The sequence below is a fragment of the Dasypus novemcinctus genome, chromosome 4 (genome assembly GCF_030445035.2).
Source record: "Dasypus novemcinctus isolate mDasNov1 chromosome 4, mDasNov1.1.hap2, whole genome shotgun sequence".
Taxonomy (NCBI): Eukaryota; Metazoa; Chordata; class Mammalia; order Cingulata; family Dasypodidae; genus Dasypus; species Dasypus novemcinctus.
Window position 1 is genome coordinate 58,771,695 of NC_080676.1, and position 20,211 is coordinate 58,791,905.

General features: G+C 43.0%; 1 protein-coding gene across 1 annotated transcript in view; it reads right to left on the reverse strand.

The window, feature by feature from the left end:
• ABCC5 (ATP binding cassette subfamily C member 5) overlaps positions 1 to 20,211 on the reverse strand; it is an 88,660-nt gene that overhangs the window by 32,113 nt on the left and 36,336 nt on the right. The window contains exons 9-16 of the mRNA XM_004464585.5: positions 17,743 to 17,891; positions 17,206 to 17,313; positions 12,160 to 12,516; positions 9,221 to 9,292; positions 3,879 to 4,003; positions 3,686 to 3,758; positions 2,147 to 2,350; positions 811 to 954 (exon numbers count right to left, since the gene is read on the reverse strand). Coding sequence (XP_004464642.1) covers positions 811 to 954; positions 2,147 to 2,350; positions 3,686 to 3,758; positions 3,879 to 4,003; positions 9,221 to 9,292; positions 12,160 to 12,516; positions 17,206 to 17,313; positions 17,743 to 17,891 — 1,232 coding nt within the window. The remainder of the gene's footprint in view (positions 1 to 810; positions 955 to 2,146; positions 2,351 to 3,685; positions 3,759 to 3,878; positions 4,004 to 9,220; positions 9,293 to 12,159; positions 12,517 to 17,205; positions 17,314 to 17,742; positions 17,892 to 20,211) is intronic.

The window sequence follows — 20,211 nt, forward strand, 5'->3', positions numbered from 1 at the left end:
GTACGGCTCCATACCTGGGCAGGCTGAACTTTCTTTTGCGCTGGGTGGCTCTCCTTATGTGCACACTACTTGCGCGTGGGGCTCCCCTACGCGGGGACACCCCTGCGTGGCACGGCACTCCTTGCACACATCAGCACTGCGCATGGGCCAGCTCCACATGGGTCAAGGAGTCTGGGGGTTTGAACCGCAGATCTCCCATGTGGAAGACGGACGCCCTAACCACTGGGCTAAGTCTGCTTCCCTCAGCTTAAATTTTCTAAGCTTTAGTTTCCTTATCTGTAAATGTGGGGGCTAGTCATATTTTGTCACAGAACTGTCAAAAATGACTAAGATAATTAAAAAGTGCCAAATCCAGTCATCGGGACACAGTAGGCATTAATGGTAAGTGCAAAGCCAGCAACTAAGGCTCCATGGATCATTTTCAAATGTATGAAGAGCTTGATTTCCCTTCCCTGGCACCTTATTTCCTTGTTTATTTATTTATTTATTTTTTAAAGTGCTTCATAATGCTTCAGTCAGGATCAGTGGAGTTTATGAAACTGAGCGGTCACTGAACAACAGTACACATCTTCTCTCCCCATCCTGGGCCCAGGTCCTTCTCTCTGTCCTTGCCTTATGAGTAAGTTCTCAGTTACAGAACACAATGCTTCTCTCCTAGGGTAGAATGAGTATGTGAGCTAAAAGTTCTGCACTGCGGCTCCTTCCAAGAAGACCCAGATGCTGAGCTGAGCTGAGACCCACTGCCACTGCTCACAACGGTCGTGTCCCCCTTGCCTGGAAAGGGGGAGACACAAACACAATGAGCCTTACCTCAACCGGGGGTGTCTCTCCCAGCAGCAGGTTATTAAAAATGGTGGCATAATCACCATTTAAATTCATCAGTTCCTCGTGGGTACCTCTTTCTGTAATACAGCCTTCTTTCATGAAGATCACTTCATCACAATCAACCAGGTACTGGAGACAAAGGCAAGGACTTGGACTGACATTGCAGATATTTGTGGAAATACATTCAAATGCCTATACTTTCATTTAGTGGTTCTCAATCAAGGTGGTTCAACCTCGCAGCAGACATTTGGCAATATCTGGAGATCTTTTTGGTTGTCACAACTTGGAGCAGGGAGTGCTAACTGGTATGGAGTAGTTAAGAGAGCAGGGATGCACAGGGTAGCCCCCGCAACAAAGAATTATCCAGCCCAAAATGTCAATACTGCCAAGACTGAGAAACCCTCTTTAGTCTATTGTGCCTTGTGATGTTAGTTCAAAGAGCAGATCCTCCAGGGGTTTTTTTTTGTTTGTGTGTTTTTTTATTTATTTATTACCCCCCTGCCCCCCTACCATGGCCTGCTTGCTGTCTGCTCTCTGTGTTGTCCATTCACTACACGTTCTTCTGCATTGTTTTTTTTGTTTGTTTGTTTGTCTCCCTTTTTGTTGTGTCACCTTGCTGAGTTGGCTCTCCGCACCACTTGTGGACCAGCGGAACTAGGCAGTGCCCCAGCCGGCAGCTCTCCGCAGCATGCTGGCAAGCCTGCCTTCACAAGGAAGCCCCAGGACTTGAACCCAGAGCCTCCCATATGGTAGATAGGAGCCCAACAGACTGAGCCACAGCTGCTTCCCCCTCCAGGTTTTTTTTGTATGAACCTGCTGATGGAGCCACAAAGGCCTCACATCAAACTCCACATTCTTTCATTGCACTAAGAAGTACACATAATTACAGACTTTCTTTCACAGATGGGGGAGAGCCCGGAAACTTGACAATATATGCAAAGCAGATGGCAGCATCCTTGAGCTGTTCTCCAAAAGTGGCTGCTTATCATGGAATGACAAAGGGAGAATAGTTTGTTTTCTCAAAACAGTCCCTATTTGCATACAGATGTTAACACCCTGCTTTCCAAACTACCTCAGACCCAAACTCCATTTTCAGCCTGTTCCTCTCAGTCCTTTCACTTGTTGATTCAGATGGCCTTCAGGTGCACTGGTACAACCGGCTTCACTGGGGGACGATAAGCCAGAGGCTATTTGCTGAGGAAATGAAACTCCTGACTCCAAGAATCTCTAGGAGCCCCAAGAAGGTCCCTTGCACCAAGCCTACCTTCCTGATCTGATTTCCCAAGTCATGAGGGGCAGCCTGGGGAAGGAAGCACCATACCTGTAATTGGTGGGTAACAAACAGAACCGTCTTGGACTTGAGGTGCTTCTGGATGGCACTGTTGAAGATGTGGTTGCCCACGTGGGCATCTAAGGCACTGAGGGGGTCATCCAGGATGTAGATGCTCCTGTCACTGTACAAGGCCCGGGCAAGGCTGATCCTTTGGCGCTGCCCACCACTCAGGTTTGCTCCCCGCTCACCAATCTACAGGAGCCCAGAAAACACAGTGAAGCCCCCAGCCTTCTTCTCCCATCCAAACTAGCTCCTCTCTTGAATTCCCCACCTGGATGAATTGCCATTTTAATCCTTCAGCTCAGACCATCTCCCCTTCTGCAACCATCTGATTACAAATCAGTCCTACACCTGGCCTTGCCACCCCCCCTGGTGGCCCCCTCCAATCCATTCTCCACACAGCCGAAAGATCTTCCCAAAACGCAAAGCTGACTATGTCCCTCATCCTTTCTTGAAACACTTCAAGAGGCTTTTATCTCCTAAAGGATGCAGCCTCCACTGCACAACCCCCCTCCTCATCCTGGGAGCGAAGCCATGGGGAATTATGTGTACTTTATGCAACACACACAACTATTGTCTTGTCTTTTCCTGGACTGCATCTGCTCTGTTCTGGCATCATGTCCCTGTGAAGCCTTCCCCAACTCTTCTTTCATCACATTATTTTGTGCCATTTGGCTGTCTTATCCTATGGACTGTAGGCTCCTTGACAATGCAGATTACTGCCCTATTCCTTTGTATTCCCAGTGTCAAGCAGTTTCCAACACTTGATAAATGTTTACTAAATCAATAAATGAAGAAATCAACTGTAAGTGGTGACCGATTATGTATTTAAAATGACCTGCAGCATTTCTTAGATCAGACCATAGGGCCCTACTTCAAGCGTTTCTGATTCTGTAGGTCCAGAGCGAGGCCTAAGAATTTTCATTTCTAACAAGTTCTGGGTGATGCTGCTGCTGCCAATCTAGAGGCCACAATTTGAGGACCTCTAATTATAAACCACTCACAAAATTTGGTTTGAGGGATTCAACTGAAGTTAGCTGAATAAAGGTACCAGCCCTGGAGACCTCCATGGCAATTTATGGGAAACAAGCTTCAACACTGGAGAGTACAAACTAGTTCCAAAGCCATGCCTCTGGAAACTGCTCCAGGGCAGAGAATCAAAGAAAGACGGCATTGTGTGAAGCCTCTTCCTTTTTGGTGGCAGAGTGCTCCCTACAAACTGAGTAAGGAGGGGGTGCAGAACGAAAACCTGGGAAGAAGCCCAATATGCACATGCTTGACCTTGTGGTTTAAAAATGAAGGAATAAAAAACATTAACTCTGGAATCAACATATGAAATACTTATATGTTTAGAATAAGCAGTGCCCTAAGGAACAAATGCTTTCCTAACTTAAAGTCCCAGCTAAAGCAAAATTGCCCACGTAGGTCCATCTCCTAAGCATCCATGCACTCCTGGGAGACGCCCTAGTGCAGGCCTGCTACTCATCTCCCAGAGCCCTCTCTGCTAAATATACTGCCTCACTGTACCTCGGTCAGGTCACTGTTGGGAAGAATGGCCAGGTCAGGCCTCAGGCAGCAACTGTTCAGCACAGAGTTATATCTGAAGGACACAAAGAGAGACCCAGGATTAGGGACACTGCAGTAGAGCCTGCTAATGTGGGCTGCCTTGCGTCTCGTGCGGCCAAGACGGAAAGCATGACAGAAACCAAACGTTCCTTGCCTTTCTTCATCAAATTCCTTCCCAAAGAGGATGTTGTCTCTCAGAGTGGCATTGAGGATCCAGGCCTGCTGGGCCACGTAAGCGAAGGTTCCATTGACTGCAATGCTGCCCTCTAGAAGTGTCATCTAGGGAGACACACACCGTCCAATGGCATCATAACTCAAAACCATCACCTCGAGCCAACAGAACCCCCCGCATTCCACAATGGAGTCTGGAAAGTTCTGGCCATTTCCTTGGATGCTTTTTGGACCCAAATACAGATCCCACCTTTGTTCCAAAGTAGCCAAGAAAATCAAAGCTCTTCTTGGTCAAGGGTGGTGGAAGCCCGGTACAATCCTCTGTGACTTCAATGAGAAAATACTTTACTGAGCAGCCCATTGGAGACTTTACAGCCTTTCTTCCTAATTGCAAACTGTTTTAACTAACAGAAATGCAAAAAGGAGATCCTTCAGAATTCTCCTGGAGAGGATATTCTAAGGATTTAGAACTAGTCATTGCCTAAAGATGATGGCAAGCCAACTTATCCACAGAATTAATCTAGGCTATTGCCTAGACCTGCTGCTTCTGTAAAAGGAGGACCAAAGTGGGGGAAAATTACATTAGACATCAATTAGTATTCTACAGTCTCTATATAATGATGATGGTCCTTCCACTCCAACATGAAGGGTGTGCATGATGTGTTTGGAACTATGTTTTTAGTCACAATGATTTATGTGAGTTGATTTATCCATTTTGTCCTCTTTCGTGGTTTCTTTTGGGACTGAAGAGTAGATATATGTCTTGGGTTAGGGATGTGATCTATAGCTTTGAGACAAAGTTTCATTAACCAGCCTTTATAGTATTTGCAAATACAAGCCCATCTCCTCAAACACCATGCCACACAGCACACATGGAGGCAGACCCTAACACAGCAGTACCTAACCACTCACAAACTGGTAAGCACTCTGGTAATGAATGCACTTCAAAGCATTCAAAAACCCACATGGGCCCTGCCTCAATCAAGATGGTGAAGTAAGAGGCTTCACGGTTCTGTCCACCCTCAGAAGCTTGAAACAACTAGCAAGAACTGGCAGAAACATCTTTCTAAAAGCTCCTTAAGAATGGTGAGTGCTGAATCAAGAAAAAGACACCCTGGCTGGACCCTCCCTCGTCCTTTCTGGCCCACACTCCCCGTGTGGGTCTCTAATCCCATTTCCAGAGGGAGCATAGTATGGGAGCATGTACGGCACAATCTGACTGTTGGCAGCCTGAGAGATGGAGCCAGAACTCTCGCTGCAGGTTCACCATTCCAGAACTTGCCCTGCATGTAGAAGGCAGCTCACAGAGCTCTCTCACAGAATACTGCAGGACATCAGTCAAGTCGTGGCTGCCTGGGACAAGGGCCTACTGGCTGTAAGACAGACACTGCAGTGCCCAGGACTGTGAGGAAACCGTTTGCTAGAGAAGAGGGGACATTTGTATATGTATGCACAGAAAGGATCTGGCAGGTCCCTACACTTTGGCCTGGAAGCTATTCCCTAAACCTTGAAGGAGAGCACATGCACAGGTCAATTTGCAAAGATTGAAAAAATATTTCTTTTTTTTTTTTTTTTTTTCTGCTCCTGACAATTAAGAAAGGCTCTGTCATAGCATTAGCTGGATACAAGCTTAAGGAACAGGTACCTAAGAGTCTAAATTCCAGTCATAACATATTAAAATATCAAAATGTCCAGGTTTCAACAAAAGATTACAAAACATACAAAGAAACAGGAAGCAATGGCCCAGGCAAAGAAGAAGGTTAAATTATTATAAACCATCAATGAGGAGGGCCAGCTCTGGGATATTCCAGAAAAAGGCTTAAAAAAATGGTCCTGAATATGCTTGAAGAGCTAAAGGAAAACATGGACACAGAACTAAAGGAAACCAGGAAAAAGATAGTTGAACACAAAGAGAATATCGACAGAGAGATGGAAATTATGAAAAAGGAGCCAGAGAGAGTTGAAGACCACAGTAACAGAAATTGAAAATTCCCTAGAGGGGTCCAATAGCAGGTTGGAGCTGGCAGAAGAAAGAATTATCAAACTTGAAGATAAGACAATTGAAATCATCCTGTCTGAGGAGCAGAAAGAAGAATGAGGAAAAGAGAAAAGAGCTTGAGGAACTTCTGGGACACCACTAAACATGCCAATATATGCACTATGGGAGTGACAGAAGGAGTAGAAAAAGGAAGGGCAGAGAGAATATTCAAAGAAATCCTGGCTGAAAATTTCCCAAATTTTATAAAAGATATGAAAACACACAGGCAAGATGCTCAACAAATGCGAAACAGGATAAACCCAAATAGATATACATCATGACATATTATAATCAAACTGCCAAACCCCAAAGATGAGTGAATTCTGAAAACTGCAAGAGAAGCATTTTATCACATATGAGGGGACCTCAGTAAGATTAAGAGCCAATTTCTCTTTGGAAAATATGGAGGCAAGAAGGTAGAGGGAAGACATATTTAAAGTGCTGAAAGCAAAAAAAAAAAAAAAGCCAACTAAGAATTCCATGTCCAGCAATATTTCTTCCAAAAATGAGGGAGAGATTAAAAACATTCCCAGGTAGAGAAGCAGGCTTGGCCCAATGGATAGGGTGTCCACCTACCACATGGGAGGTCCAAGGTTCAAACCCTGGGCCTCCTTGACCCATGTGGAGCTGGCCCACGCACAGTGCTGATGTGCACAAGGAGTGCCGTGCCGCACAGGGTGTCCCCGGCGTAGGGGAGCCCCATGCGCAAGGAGTGTGCCCTGTAAGGAAAGCCGCCCAATGCGAAAGAAAGCGCAGCCTGTCCAGGAATGGCGCTGCACACATGGAGAGCTGACACAACAAGATGACGTAACAAAAAGAAACACAGATTCCTGGTGCCACTGATAAAGATAGAAGTGGTCACAGAAGAACACACAGCAAATGGACACAGAGAACAGACAACTGTGGGAGGAGGAGAAGGGGAGAGAAATAAATAGATAAAAATAAATAAATCTTAAAAAAAATTCCCAGATAAACAAAAACCGAGGAAGTTTTTCACCACTAGACCAACCCTGTAAGACATGCTAAAGGGAGTTCTGCAGGTTGAAAGGAAAGGACACTTGACTGAAGTGTATGAAGAAATAAAGATCTCTCTAGTAAGGGTAAAAACATGAGTAAATAAAAATGCCACTCCTATTATATTTTTTGTTTGTAATTCTACTATTTACTTCCTACAGGAGCTAAAAGGCCAATGCATAAAATGTAAAGATAAACCAGTGATGTTGGACTCATAATGTATAAACATACAATTGTGACAAGAACGATGTAAAGACAGGGGAACAGAGGTGTATAGGAACATAGTTCAGATATACTATTACGGTTGAGTTGGTATCAAAGCAAATGTGACTGTTATAACTTAGGATGTTATATTTAAGTACCATGTAACTAAAAAGAAAATAATGTAAAATATACAAATTCATAAAGAAAGAATTAGAGTATAGGTTGCCAAGGACAGTGAGCAGGGGGGAGGGGAAGTTAATACATAATGGGTGCAGAGCTTCTGTTTGGGGAAACAGGTAAGTTTTAGTAATGGAAGGTGGTGAGGGGATTGCAATATTGTGAATGTGATTAACCCCCCTAAATGGTATGCTTGTGAGTGGTTGATATGGGAAAGTTTATGTTGTATATAGCTTTCCACAATTAAAAAAAAAAAAAGAAGTAAAGAAAAAGCAAGTAAGAGACAATGTCAATTAAATATGATCCTAGTTGGGGTCTGACATGAGAATGAAAAAAGTTCAAAGGGACATTATCTGGACATATGAAAAAACTGGAATACAGACTGTAAGCTCTGTATCCATGTTAAATTTCTTGAACTGGATAACTGCACTTGAGGTAGTTTACGTAAGTATCTTTGGTCCTAGGAAATACACATGGCCATATTAAGTGTTTAAGGGGCATGATGTGTATAATCTACACTCAAGTGTTCAGAAAACAGATTGATAAATAGACATACAGATAGATGGATAGACAGATGGACAGAAAAGACAGAATGATACAGCAAATGTGGCAAAATGTTAAATTTGGTAGATCTAGGTGTCTGAGGGGATAGGAGTATGTTGGAGTTCCCTGCATGGGAGATGTATTATTTTGGAACTGTCCTGTAAGTTTGAAAGTATTTCAAAGGAGAAACTTAAAACAAACAAACAAACAAAAAACCTCTGAGGTCTGTTGTGGAAATCCAACCCTCCTGGCCTCTTCTGTATAAATACTCCACACAGCAGCACTGCAAACAAAGAGTTAAACTCTAAAGAAGTGGGGCAAACATTACTCACTTCCTGGTCAGAGAGAGCACTATCACGATTTGATACTGAAACAGAGCTCCAGTCATTTCCCCTTCAACTCTTGTAAAAGAAGCATCTTAGCTAGATTGCTGAGTGGGGTAGCCCTTAGAAATTCTTTCCTTTTTCTTTTCTTCTCTCTCTCACTCACATCACTGGTCCTCAAATCTAGCTGATTATCAGAACTCACGTAGGAAGTTTTTGCTTTCTATAAAGATTATTTGGATGCAGACTTCCTCAGACTACTCAAGGAGAGTCACAACTCTTACCAATTTTGACAACTGATGCAGAACAAGATGAGGGAATATTACACCCAAATGTCCTTCTCTGCCCCATCCCCTATTCGTTTAATTTACTCAAAATGGATAAAAGATTTAGAAGACCTCATCCACCAGGAGATAGGAATAACCTAAGGCTTATCCTTATTTCAACCATCTAAAGCATCAAGGTGGGTTAAATCAAGTGTAAAAGCAGCTGGAAGTATCTAGTGTTTTCTGATTCTTGGTCCTAAAACATAGTAAAAGTGAACTTGTCTAATCCGGATGACCTCTGAACACTGACAGCCCTCTGCTGGGCCCCTCTTTGCATTTTCCACTGGTTGCCTTGTGTTGTTGCTTGTATGTCCAGAAGGCCTGCCTTGCCAATGAGAGCCTGAACTCCTTGAGGGCATATCTGTTTGCTCCATCTTCTAGCTCTTACACCTCCTACTGTCTGGTTTACATACAGTGCTCCATAAATACATGATGAATAAAAGAAGGCACAAGAAACAATGAGCCCAGCTGGCTTATCAATCAGTCATTCACTGAGTGTCCACTGAGCCCCCTTCCAGACACACTGCCATTAAGAGGTGGGGATGTGGGGTGGAGGGAATCATGACGCAGACCAAGGGTTCATTTTGTCTTCATTGTTCCTCACTCTCTTCTGGGAATGAGTTCATTTTAACGGAGACTTCTGCTAAGCAGAGTACAGAGAAATAAGCAGAAAATGCCAAGGACAATATAAAAATCTTACCTGGCCTAAAATGGCTGAAACGAGAGAGGTTTTTCCACTTCCCACACTGCCACAGATTCCAACCAGTTTACCCTGGACAAAGTACACAGAGAGAGGAAGATCACTAAGACACTACTGACCACTTGTCTCTAGGAACATCTGACCTTAAAAAGGAAAAATAGAAACTGGAGTCCACTGATATGGGAGCTGTCATCCTGAAAACCCAGCAGGTCACTTATTTCTGTTTTCTTGTCAGCCACCAACTTCAGGGTTTCTTTAAGGATACACGGAGATAACAGATGTGTAGGCCCTTTGGAAAAATTAAAAGTGCCCTATTAAAGTGTAAGGTGTCCCACAATCAACTTTGGAAAGGCCCAGTCCTTTCCTACCTTGTTGGTAATCCATATTTTTTTGTTTGCTTGGTGTTTGTTTTAGAAGTGAGAGCAGGAGCTTGAAAATTATTTTATGAATGTTTTTCTCCTGGTTGTTTCATAAGATTTCCTTTTTCTTTCTTTTTTTTTTCATAGGAGGTACTGGGGATTGAACCTAGGACCTCATACATGGGAAGCAGGTGCTCAACCACTGAGCTACATCCACTCCCATCCGTAAGTTTTTAAAATCATTTTCTACGAAATGTTCCAAAGGAACTGAGGAAGCACACAGAAAAGTAGAACGCCAAGCCTGGGATACACTGGGTATCCTCAGGCAAGGTAATGAGTTCTCAACTGGGTAGTTTTAAAGTTTCTGAGTCCCAAATCCACTAATATTTGCTAATTGTGTGATCCTGGCCTTGGTGTTTAATACTGTGTCTATCTCCCTTGCCGGACTTTCAGCTCCTTGAAGGAAAGAACTGTCCCTTGTAGAACCCAGTACAGTGTCTGGCACTTGATAAAAGTATGTTGAACAAGCAGTATAATTTCAACACAGTACAGGAATTTCAGAGTTTACAGCTTGGTGGTAATTAGGAGACCAAAGTCACAGGTTCCATCTCTGCCCAAGCCAATTACTTTGCTTTGGGTAATTCTGTTCTGATGACTAAATGGTGACTAAATGAGGTAACAGCATTGAAGTAAATGCCTGCTGCCTGGAAGATATGACGCAAATGTTGAGTCCCTTCTCCTTCCTAAAGAGGAGGCCCAGGGAGAATTATGGTGACTCTCTTCCAACAGCTAAAGGTCGCACAGGTGTCTGGGGGCTCTAAAGGGCAGCGGGAGGATCAACAAAGAGGAGGAGTACATTTCACCTGAATATGAGGACTCATTCTCTAATAGAGCCGACAGGAAAGGAACAGAGTCGCCTCAATAATCAAGATAATGGTTATTAAGTAAGAAGCCTGTTACTAAGAGTTAAGTGAAGTCACGCTGATATTTGGGTGGGATCATGGTTGAAGGGTAAAGTTTAGGGTTGTGCAAGTCACTAGAAGGAAAGCTTGAGGCATCATGAACCCTGTTGTGGATGCAATTATGTACAGCAGGGAATGGAGAGAGGGCTTGAGAGAGGACTGCTAAGGGGTAGGAGGTTTTCTTTTCGGAGTAATGAGAATGCTCTAAAATTGACGGGGGTGATGAAGACACAATGCTAATTATATCAAAAGCCACTGAATGCACACTTTAGATGGACTATATGGTACATGAATAAATCTCAGTAAAATTGCTTTTTTTAAAAAAAAAGTTAACTGAAGTAAAAAACTGACTTTGAGTGCCCTTTGATGACACCCTACACTAATAATCCTGTCTCCCCCTCTGGTGTTGGGAGAGCCGAAAGCCTTCCATTCTGCCCCCCAGCCTAGCTCTGGATCTGCTTTCCACGCCCCTAGCCGTTGCTGTCTTTGATAAACGCTGCGTTAGACCCTCATATTCTCGACTTGTGGTTAAGCAGATAAACGTTCTCTCCATTTTCCTCCTACCACACTGGGTCCAAGACCCCTCCCCTTCATCTTGTTACTGCAGTAAAGCCAAGGTCCTCCCGGGAGGCTCTGGAACCCCCGTTTCCTCTCCCACCCCACCACCGGCTTCTCTCTTCCACTCTGCTCCAGCAACAGCAGGCACACTCCAGACTCAGGGCCCTCGCAGTGCTGCTCTCCCACACATCCCGGGGCCCCTGCCCCCTGCCTCCTTCAGGCCCTGGCTCAAGTGCTACTTTTAAATGAGGCCTTCCCTGAGCAAACTGCATCCATTCCCCTGCCCCAGCACTCCATCTCCTTTTGCTTCACAGCCCTTATCACCATCTGACATGTATTGTTATGTTTTTGTCTCTCTTTGTCCACTAGAATATAAGCTCCAGGAGGGCAGGGATTTTTTTTCTGTTTGTTTTTTGCTGCTCTATTCTTAGGCCCTTCAACAGTGCCTGGTATAGAGATGGCTGCTGAGTGAATAAATATATATACATCTGGGATCCTATGGAAGACTTGGCCCTCGGAAGTGACACTGGTTATGTCATATTCTCTATTTTAGGCCTTGGCTCTGAATCTCTGCTACAGCCACTGTCTACAGAAGGTCCTCTGAGAGACTCTAGGCCTGTGCTACCTGGCCTGTGATACCATACACTGTAATGATCCCTCTATTAAAATTAAATAATTACAGGACAACTGCTGCACAGCCTAGTGGCAATGAGGAGCTCACACAGAGCTATAATAACCAGAAAGAATTATCAAAGCGTGTGCACAACTACAAGGATCAATAACATATTCAGGGCAAATTTTCAGAAAATTCATGCAAATGCTTCATTTCTTTGCTTATAAAACTGAGCATCTCATGAGACTGGCTGTTGTTAATTTTTCTTGCTAAGCGCTTAAATATTCCTTTTTGATTTGGAGCTGGCCAAACTGGCCCTTTAGTTGAAAATCAATCATGGCCACATGGCACTGTGCCAAAAGGAACAGCTCCATATGGGTTGCCAGATCAGGAGGGTGGCCTAGGAGACGCGGTAAGGGTGGGGAAGGGTGGAGGCAGGTGTGTTACCTCTTCTATCTCCAAGTCGATGTTGTACAGCGTCCTCTGTAAGCGGAGGTTCCCCAGCTGGATGCGCTTGCCTTCTTCCTCCTCAGGACTGGGCCGCTCGTCACTGTCCAGGAGGAGGTGGCCCTTCTGCTCTGCCAGCACCGCCTGATGCTCGGTGTGCTGCAGCTGTCTCACCTTCTCTTTCTTGCCCCTGGCAGCCCTCTTGTCTTTTTTCATTTTGGGGGTCAGCTTGGGCGAGTTCTGCATACTGGCGTGGGAGGAGTCCCATGCCAAGGTGGCATTTTTCATCTCTATCTTGATGTGAGGACTGGCTGGTTTTCTCTTTATCATGTGAACCTCTTCCATTAGAAACAAACTCTGATAGGAGTTGTGAGAGAGGTGCAAAGATGAGACACTGCATCAAGACCAGGGAGACAAGCCTAGGGCGTACACTCACGCTGCAAAACACATCAGGCTATACAGTGGAAGGAAGCTGAAGGGCAAAAGGTAGCTCATTAGTGTAGCCCAGTCTCAGGCCCAAGGAGGGGTCACAGGAGTGTGGGGGCACCCTCAGGGCACACAGGGGCCTTGTCAATTGGCCAACACTCCAGACTAAAAATGACATGCTCAGTCATCTTTTCCTTTTCTACTGGCCTCATGTGGGCCAAAGGTGATTAACCTAACTGGTACACAGACCCCTGTTTGCACTCATGAGTTGCCGAGCAGCACAGAGCAAAAACCCCAGGGCGTGCTGATCTGCACAGAACTTCATCACCCTGTTTTCCTTCCAGACCACTCCTGTATACCTTCAAAGCCCGTCCCCATCCCTCACCTACAACATAGCATGTAATGGGGGAATGGGCGGGATGGAGGAGAGTCTGGACTGGCATGTTACCAGGCTTAGATCGCTAGGAGGATTAGCAGGGAGTACCTAAGGTTGCGTACACTAGTGTACACCTTCCTTCCAACAATTTCTCTTGTCTTCAAAGTCCTGCCTTGGAACTTGTATGATTTTAAACCATCAAAAGAATGGACTTGCGTGGAGGTGAATGGTATCTCCCTGAGAAACAACCCTTGGAAGAGAATGAGATTCTTTCCTCCCATTCATTTTGAGAGTCCCACTAAGTTATGTTAGGGGAAGGAAAATAGAAGGCTTGAAGAGATAAGTGTTTCTGAAATTAGATCTGAGACACTGACCATGATCAATCACAGCGTGGAAATTTCCTGTAAGACTCTGAACCCATTTCTGACAACCTTCTTAAACAATGATCTTCTCGACAGAATGTTATCCCAGTTGGATTGCCAAATGGTTAACAACAACAAAATAAAAAAAATAATTTAAAAATTTAAAATAATATTATAGAAAATCTTTAGAGAAAAATGACTTTTAGGGTTGGGACCCTTTGCTTAGTTACCGAGAACTCCCCAACTGTTTTTAAAGTTTTCAGGTGCCTGCCATTAAATGGAGGCTCACTTTCTCCATGAGCAAACCCTCTTCCCTGGATTCTAAAATCCTAAGCTTGCTCTTTTCCTCCCTGAAGTCACCACATCTCTTACCCATTCCTATTCCCCAATCTTCCCAGAAGTGTCATGTTTCTAAATTGCCCGGATAACCTTCTCTCTTGATAAACCTTACGTTTAGTTCCTGGTTTCTGAAAATGGCTGCTCATTTTATTTATTTAGAGCTAAGAATAACATGCCAAATATTTTGACCACCTTTTCAGAGTGAAACCATATGCTGAGAGAATTTTCATCATTTCTCCCCCCTAAGGAATTATTAAAAGGACAAAGATCTTTTAGATCTCTGTGAAGTATTTAAAAATATGCTATTGCCTACCAGCCTGCACACCTCTTTCCCCAAGTGTCCACCCTTCCTTCCCACGGACTCCCTCAAACCTCTACTTTTCCCAGGAGGGTTTTGGCTCAGGCAACCCTGTCCTGAAAGGCTGAGGCAGACGAAGGCCTCACAGCACTCTAATCAACATCCTCCTGAATCTGCACCTGCCAAGACAACAGATCTGAGAGGCACATAGATCATATACCTCAACTTTTTACAATGGGACACTAAACATCAAAATACTACATTCATTTACTAGAAGAATCAAATCAGAATGTATCTGCTGGGCAGAAGAGGGGTCTGCTCATTGGCTTGCCAGATAAAATACAGGATGCCCAGTTAAAACTGAATATTGAATTCAGCAAATAATTTTTTAGTGTAAGTATATATACTACGTTTCAAATTATATTTCTAATTTTTTAGTATAATTGAATATTGAAGAGCAAATAATTTTTTGGTGTAAGTATGTCCCATGCAGCATTTCACTAGGTGTCCTGTATTACTACTTGCTAAAAGTCCAGCAACTCTACACTGGTGACAATCTCATCAGGACAGTTGCAATGAAGTGACTTCTCACTACCCATCTACAAGTTGTCATCCTCCTAGGAATTGTATTTTTCTATCCTTTGTCCATACTACACTAGAGGAAGCAAGAAATTCTTCTGCAACATGCACTTCCAGGGTAGGTCAAATAGAGAAAAGACTACTACCAGATCCCCAATATTAATTGCAAAAAGGAAGAAAGGAAGGAATGTGAAATACAAAGGCACAGAGTAAGAACTAGGGTCTATAACATCCCTGAAGTTGAAGATCTATTAAGTACATCAAAGAAGCAATTCCCCATGCTTGTTATTCTCTCATCCATCTATAAAGTGATAAGAGAGTTAGATGCTTCTTGGGGAGCTGTAATCTTAAGACAGTTTTCACTTTTTTTCTTCATAAGGTTCCTTAGATGATCCCCCAGGATTGAAGCAAATTGCTTTAAATGTATCAGAAACATTCATATGGGAACAGATGTGGCTCAAGCAGTTGAGCGCCTGCTTCCCACATGGGAGGTCCCAGGTTCAGTCCCCGGTGCCTCCTAAAAACAAAGCAAAACAAAACAAATGACAAGATTACAAACAAAATAACCAACTCAGTGGAGCAGATGGACTCAGCAGGTTGAGCACTGGCTTCTCACGTATGAGGTCCCAAATTCAATCCCTGGTCCTGGTACCTCACACACACAAAAAGAAACATTCATAATAAACTGCCGTACACCTAAATAGCCCCCTAAAAATCTAACAAAGTCAATGGAATTCTAGTTAATAAACACCAGAAGATAATAAGATGAAATGGCTTAAAGTTGGGAAAGGATTAAGTAATAAATCCTCATTATCTTGGGTTAAGTACCTTCTTCTAAAAAAAACAACAAAAAACCAAACCCTGACAAGAGGAATAAGAGAACGGGATTGAAGTCTCATGGGGTAGATGACAGAGCTGCAGGCAGCTTTGCTTCTGTTATTAACCCTGAAGTTTCCTTGTTAGAGGAAGACGCTATGATGCGAAAATGCCATCTGAGAATACAAGTGCTTACTAAAAAGTGAAGGGAGGGAAATGGATATGGCTCAACCAGTTGGGACTCTGCCTACCACATGGGAGGTCCTGGGTTTGGGTTCAGGTACCTCCTAACGAAGATGACCAGACTTCCGCACCCACCAGAATGAGTTAGACGCCTGCACCCACTGCAATAAGCAGATGCCTAAATGAGCAGATGCCATAAGCCAGCAGACACCGCAGCCCACGGGGAGGGAATGTGGCTCAGGCCACTGGGCACTCGCCTCCCATGTGGGATGTCCCGGGTTCAGTTCCTGATGCTTCCTGGAGAAGGCGCACAAATAATGAGCAGACAAATGAGAGAACCATCCCGGGGGGGGGGGGGGGGGGAATGGGGTAGAATAAATAAAAGTACAGTAAGTAAATAAATCAATCTTTAAAAAAAAAAAAAAGGAAGGGAAGGGAGTCCTCAAGAAACAAGGAAGGAGCAAACCTGAAATACTCACTCTTACCCTTTTATCCAAGATGTCACCAACAAGGACAGAGAAACAAACAGGATGAAAATGGGGGAAGTGAAGGGAGAATGGGACTTATGGTCCAAACACTTGTTTTCTTACTTCTATAACTGAATATTGGGGTTCAGCAAAATAAAGTGCGAGTACAATTAGACCGTTTCTTTTCCTCTGACTCTGGTTCTGGACCTTCTAGCTTCCAGGATGGGGAGAGTGGAGGCATTTTTGAGGACTCGCTGTCTTGACTAAATAAAATTCACATGGCTAACTTTAAACAAATTGAACATAAATAAATTCTGAGAAGCTATTCTCCACTCTTCTTATGAGGAAAACCTACTTTGTTCTTCCTCAGCCGCTAAGGGCATGTTATTATTAATCCCGCAAACACCTGGCCACAGGAGGATTAGCAGGAACTAATCTATGCAGTGGCATCGTCGAGAAATTCTAGCTACACAGGGGGTGCTCCTTTCCTTTTCTAAAAGTTTTTTTTTTTAAAGATTTATTTATTTCTAAAAGTATTAACCACGTTCAAAGATCTATTTCCATCCACCTCCCCAAATATCTCTTCCTCTTGTAGCATATATTTGTATTATTCTGGAGGCACAAAGAACACAGCCAAAGTATGATCAGCTAACCACTTGAAAGGAAAAAAACCACAAAACTGGTACTTACTTAACTGCACTTCTCTAGTTATGACTATTCCCATTTCACTGCATCTCCTGCATCATGAGTGGCAACCACAGGGCAGGGGAAAAAAGCACCAAAAAGGACATAGCATATAGACCAGTCAAAAGAGTAAGCACAAAGATCACAGTAAGGAAAAATGAACAGTTGCTTGACAGTTCTGGTCTTTAAACTGACATCACTTAAGGGCCCAATAAGGGAGGACACATATCCATGTCAGTCCAAGCAGAAGGGGCTACCTCTGAAGTGGAACACTGAGAGCCTAGGAGGCCAGAACCAGGCTGCCTACGAAAAGTAAAAATTCACATTTACTAAAAGAGGTAACTGCCCTTCACTTCAAAATCTCCTCCACTGCCCACTTTCTTACCAAATTACCAAAGGTTAAAGGCAAAACAAAAGCCAAGTGCAGCCAGCCTCCAGTGACCCACTGGGAGACAGGCAGCAGTCAGAGATACCAGGGAAGGCACCTGCCATGGGGAGGGGAAACAGGCTGCTTACCTTAAATCTGTCGACCGCAACAGATCCTTCCGAGAGGGATTTTACTGAGAATGGTGTTACTTTCAAAGCAAAAGTCATGGAATTGAAGACAGTCACCACTGTGAAAGCCTGAAAACAGGAAAAGAGAAGGAGAAACAGTCTGATTAGGCTATGCAACTAAAATAACAAGACATTATAAATTTCCTTTCAGGTTTAAGGAACGCTGCACCCTCATTTTCAAGTGTTAACTACAAGCCAGCTGCATTGTTTTAAAAGGTAGAATGTTCTTATGAGACCTTCAATTAAAATTCTCAGTAAATGCTACTAAATGAGGAATCATATTTTCAGATTAAGTTCAAGCTCAGGTTGACCAAAAACTCATATACTATTTGTGCATAAAGACTAACTCTTCCATCTTCCATTTCTGGTCTTACATGAATGAAAAAAAAATACCTTCTAAATCTTGGGGGAATCTCCAATCTCAGTAGCACGGAGACCAGATCACGTATGTGCGTGACAGTTTATTAAAATGTCCCCCAGTCCCGAGGGCTCACTGACCTGTGCTGCTGTCAGATCGAAGCCAAGGGTCATGTGAACAGAGAAGGTCACCACGCTGGCGATGACCACCACAATGGGGGCCACGCCGACGGTGATGCTCTGGAAGTACCCGGCCTTTTCCAAAATTCGGCGCTCTTCCTCTCGGATTTCTAGGAAGGAAAACAAGCTAATTTCAAAGCAAGTCAAATAAACCCTCAGGATATTGCTCCTCCGCCACAAAACAGAGGACTTCAGCAACACATAGGTTTGAAAAGACCTGTTAGAGCTTATGCGGCACAGGCTAGGTCAATGTGACTGTCAGTTGCTACCCTTAAAGGAAGAAATAAGCACTAGTACACAAGCCGGAGGCTGTGAATGGATCAAATGATGGCACTCAGGAATGCATCTAACAGAAAGCATATTAATACAAAGATCATCTGCCCTTTTCTGATTCTTTTTGTGAGCTTTTTATGGCTGGAAAGGAATGAACGCTTTAATTTGTATGTACATTTGGTGGTTTTGTTTACTTGGTTGTTGCTTATTTTTTGCCTAGGGAATTATAAGACTACACCACAGCAAGGGAGGATGAAAAAAGAACCAATATTTACTAGAGTGCCAAATGGATGCTGACTTGGGTAGAGGTTTTCACACAGAAAGCAGAAGGATGATAGGAAGAAGATGAGTAGAATATAACATCTGAGACAGAATGATTTTTCTTGAATATTTGCAAAATTGACGCCCCTGGAGCAGGAAGTGAGATAAAATGGTGAAGTAACATAAAATAATTCTTCAGAGAGGCACTGACATAAAAGGTATTATCACTGTCCAAGACATCAGGATGGTCTTAAGAGCCAGTGCATAAGTCACACTAAAAAAACTGAACTCACGGCTTTAAATTTTATCATATACCATGTTCATGGCTATAATGAGCAAAAAAAACCCCTCTTTTCAAATTAACACACACAGGTAAAGATACCAAAGTCAGGGGCTGAAGGATGAACAGACTCTCAGAAAGACCATAAAACTATAGAGTTTGAGAGCCAGAAGGGACCATCAGTGGTCACCCTGTCTACAACATGCCTGGCAAATACCCATTCGTTTTGTTCTGGTGGCAACGAACTCAATACCTAATGAAGCAGCCAAATCCACTAGACATCTCTTAATGGTCACTTCCTCCAGATGCTCCTTACCTTAGCAGCTTTCAAAAATAAAGTACAATAGAGTCAGAAGCTAGAATATAGGTCACCAGGGGTCAGGGCGGGGGTAGGGAATGGGGAGTTAATACTAAAATTGTACAGAGTTTCTATTTGGGTCTATTGTAATGTTTTGGTGATGATAGTAGCACAACATTGTAAACATAATTAACAGCACTGAATTATATATTTGTGGTTAAAAGCGGAAAATTTTAGGTTGTATTTATGTTAGAATAAAAAATTTTAAAAATAGAAGGACTGTACAACAGAGTGAACCCTATTGTAAATGATGGACTATAGTTAATAATACAAATATAAAAATGTTCTTTCATGAATGGTAACAAATGTACCACACTAATGTAAGGTGTTAATAATAAGGTGGTATATGGGAACTCTGTGTTTTATGCATGATTTTTCTGTAAACCTACAACCTCTCTAAAAAAAAAAGGAAAAAATTAAAAAAAGAAAACAAAGAATAAAGTAAAAAGAAGCAGATGTAGCATAAGTGGTTGAGCACCTGCTTCCCATGTACAAGGTCCTGGGATTGATCCCTGGTACCTCCTAAAAAAGAAATATACAAATGAAAAACAACAATTTTCACTGGCGAGTAGATGTAGCTCAGTGGTTGAATGTCTGCTTTCCATGTATGAGGTTCTAGGTTCAATCCCTGGTACCTCCTAAAACAAAAAGAGTACAAGCCCAGAACTGGATACAATGCTCCTGAAGGCTTTAATCAGCAAACCAAGCAGTAAAACTAAAATACTCCCTTGATCTGAACACTATTTCTATTCAACCTAAAATTACATTAACTTTTTACAACAGCAATGAGTTCAGTTAGCTCATTATGAGGTTATAGTCAATTAACAACCCAATCTCTTTTTTAAAATTCAGGCCAAATGTATCTATGTTCTTTTTAAAACACTAATTTGCCTTTTTTTAAAAAAATATTGTGGCAACATATATACAACGTAACATTTGCAATTTTAACCAATTCATGTATATGATTCAGTATGCTAAATACATTCACAGTATTATGGTGATAGGGGCATCCATTACCAAAATGTTTCCATCATCCTCAAGAGCAACTCTGTACCCGTTAAGCATTGACACCCCCCATTCCCCATCGCTACTCCTGCCCCTGGTAACCTGCACTCTTCGGTTTCTATGAATTTCATATTTTAGTTATTTCATATAGGTGAAATCATACAATATTTGTCCTTTTGTATGTGGCCTAAAGTGCCTTTTAATATACCCTTCTTAAACTTCAACTCTTTTTAGGCTAGTGATTCCAACTTCT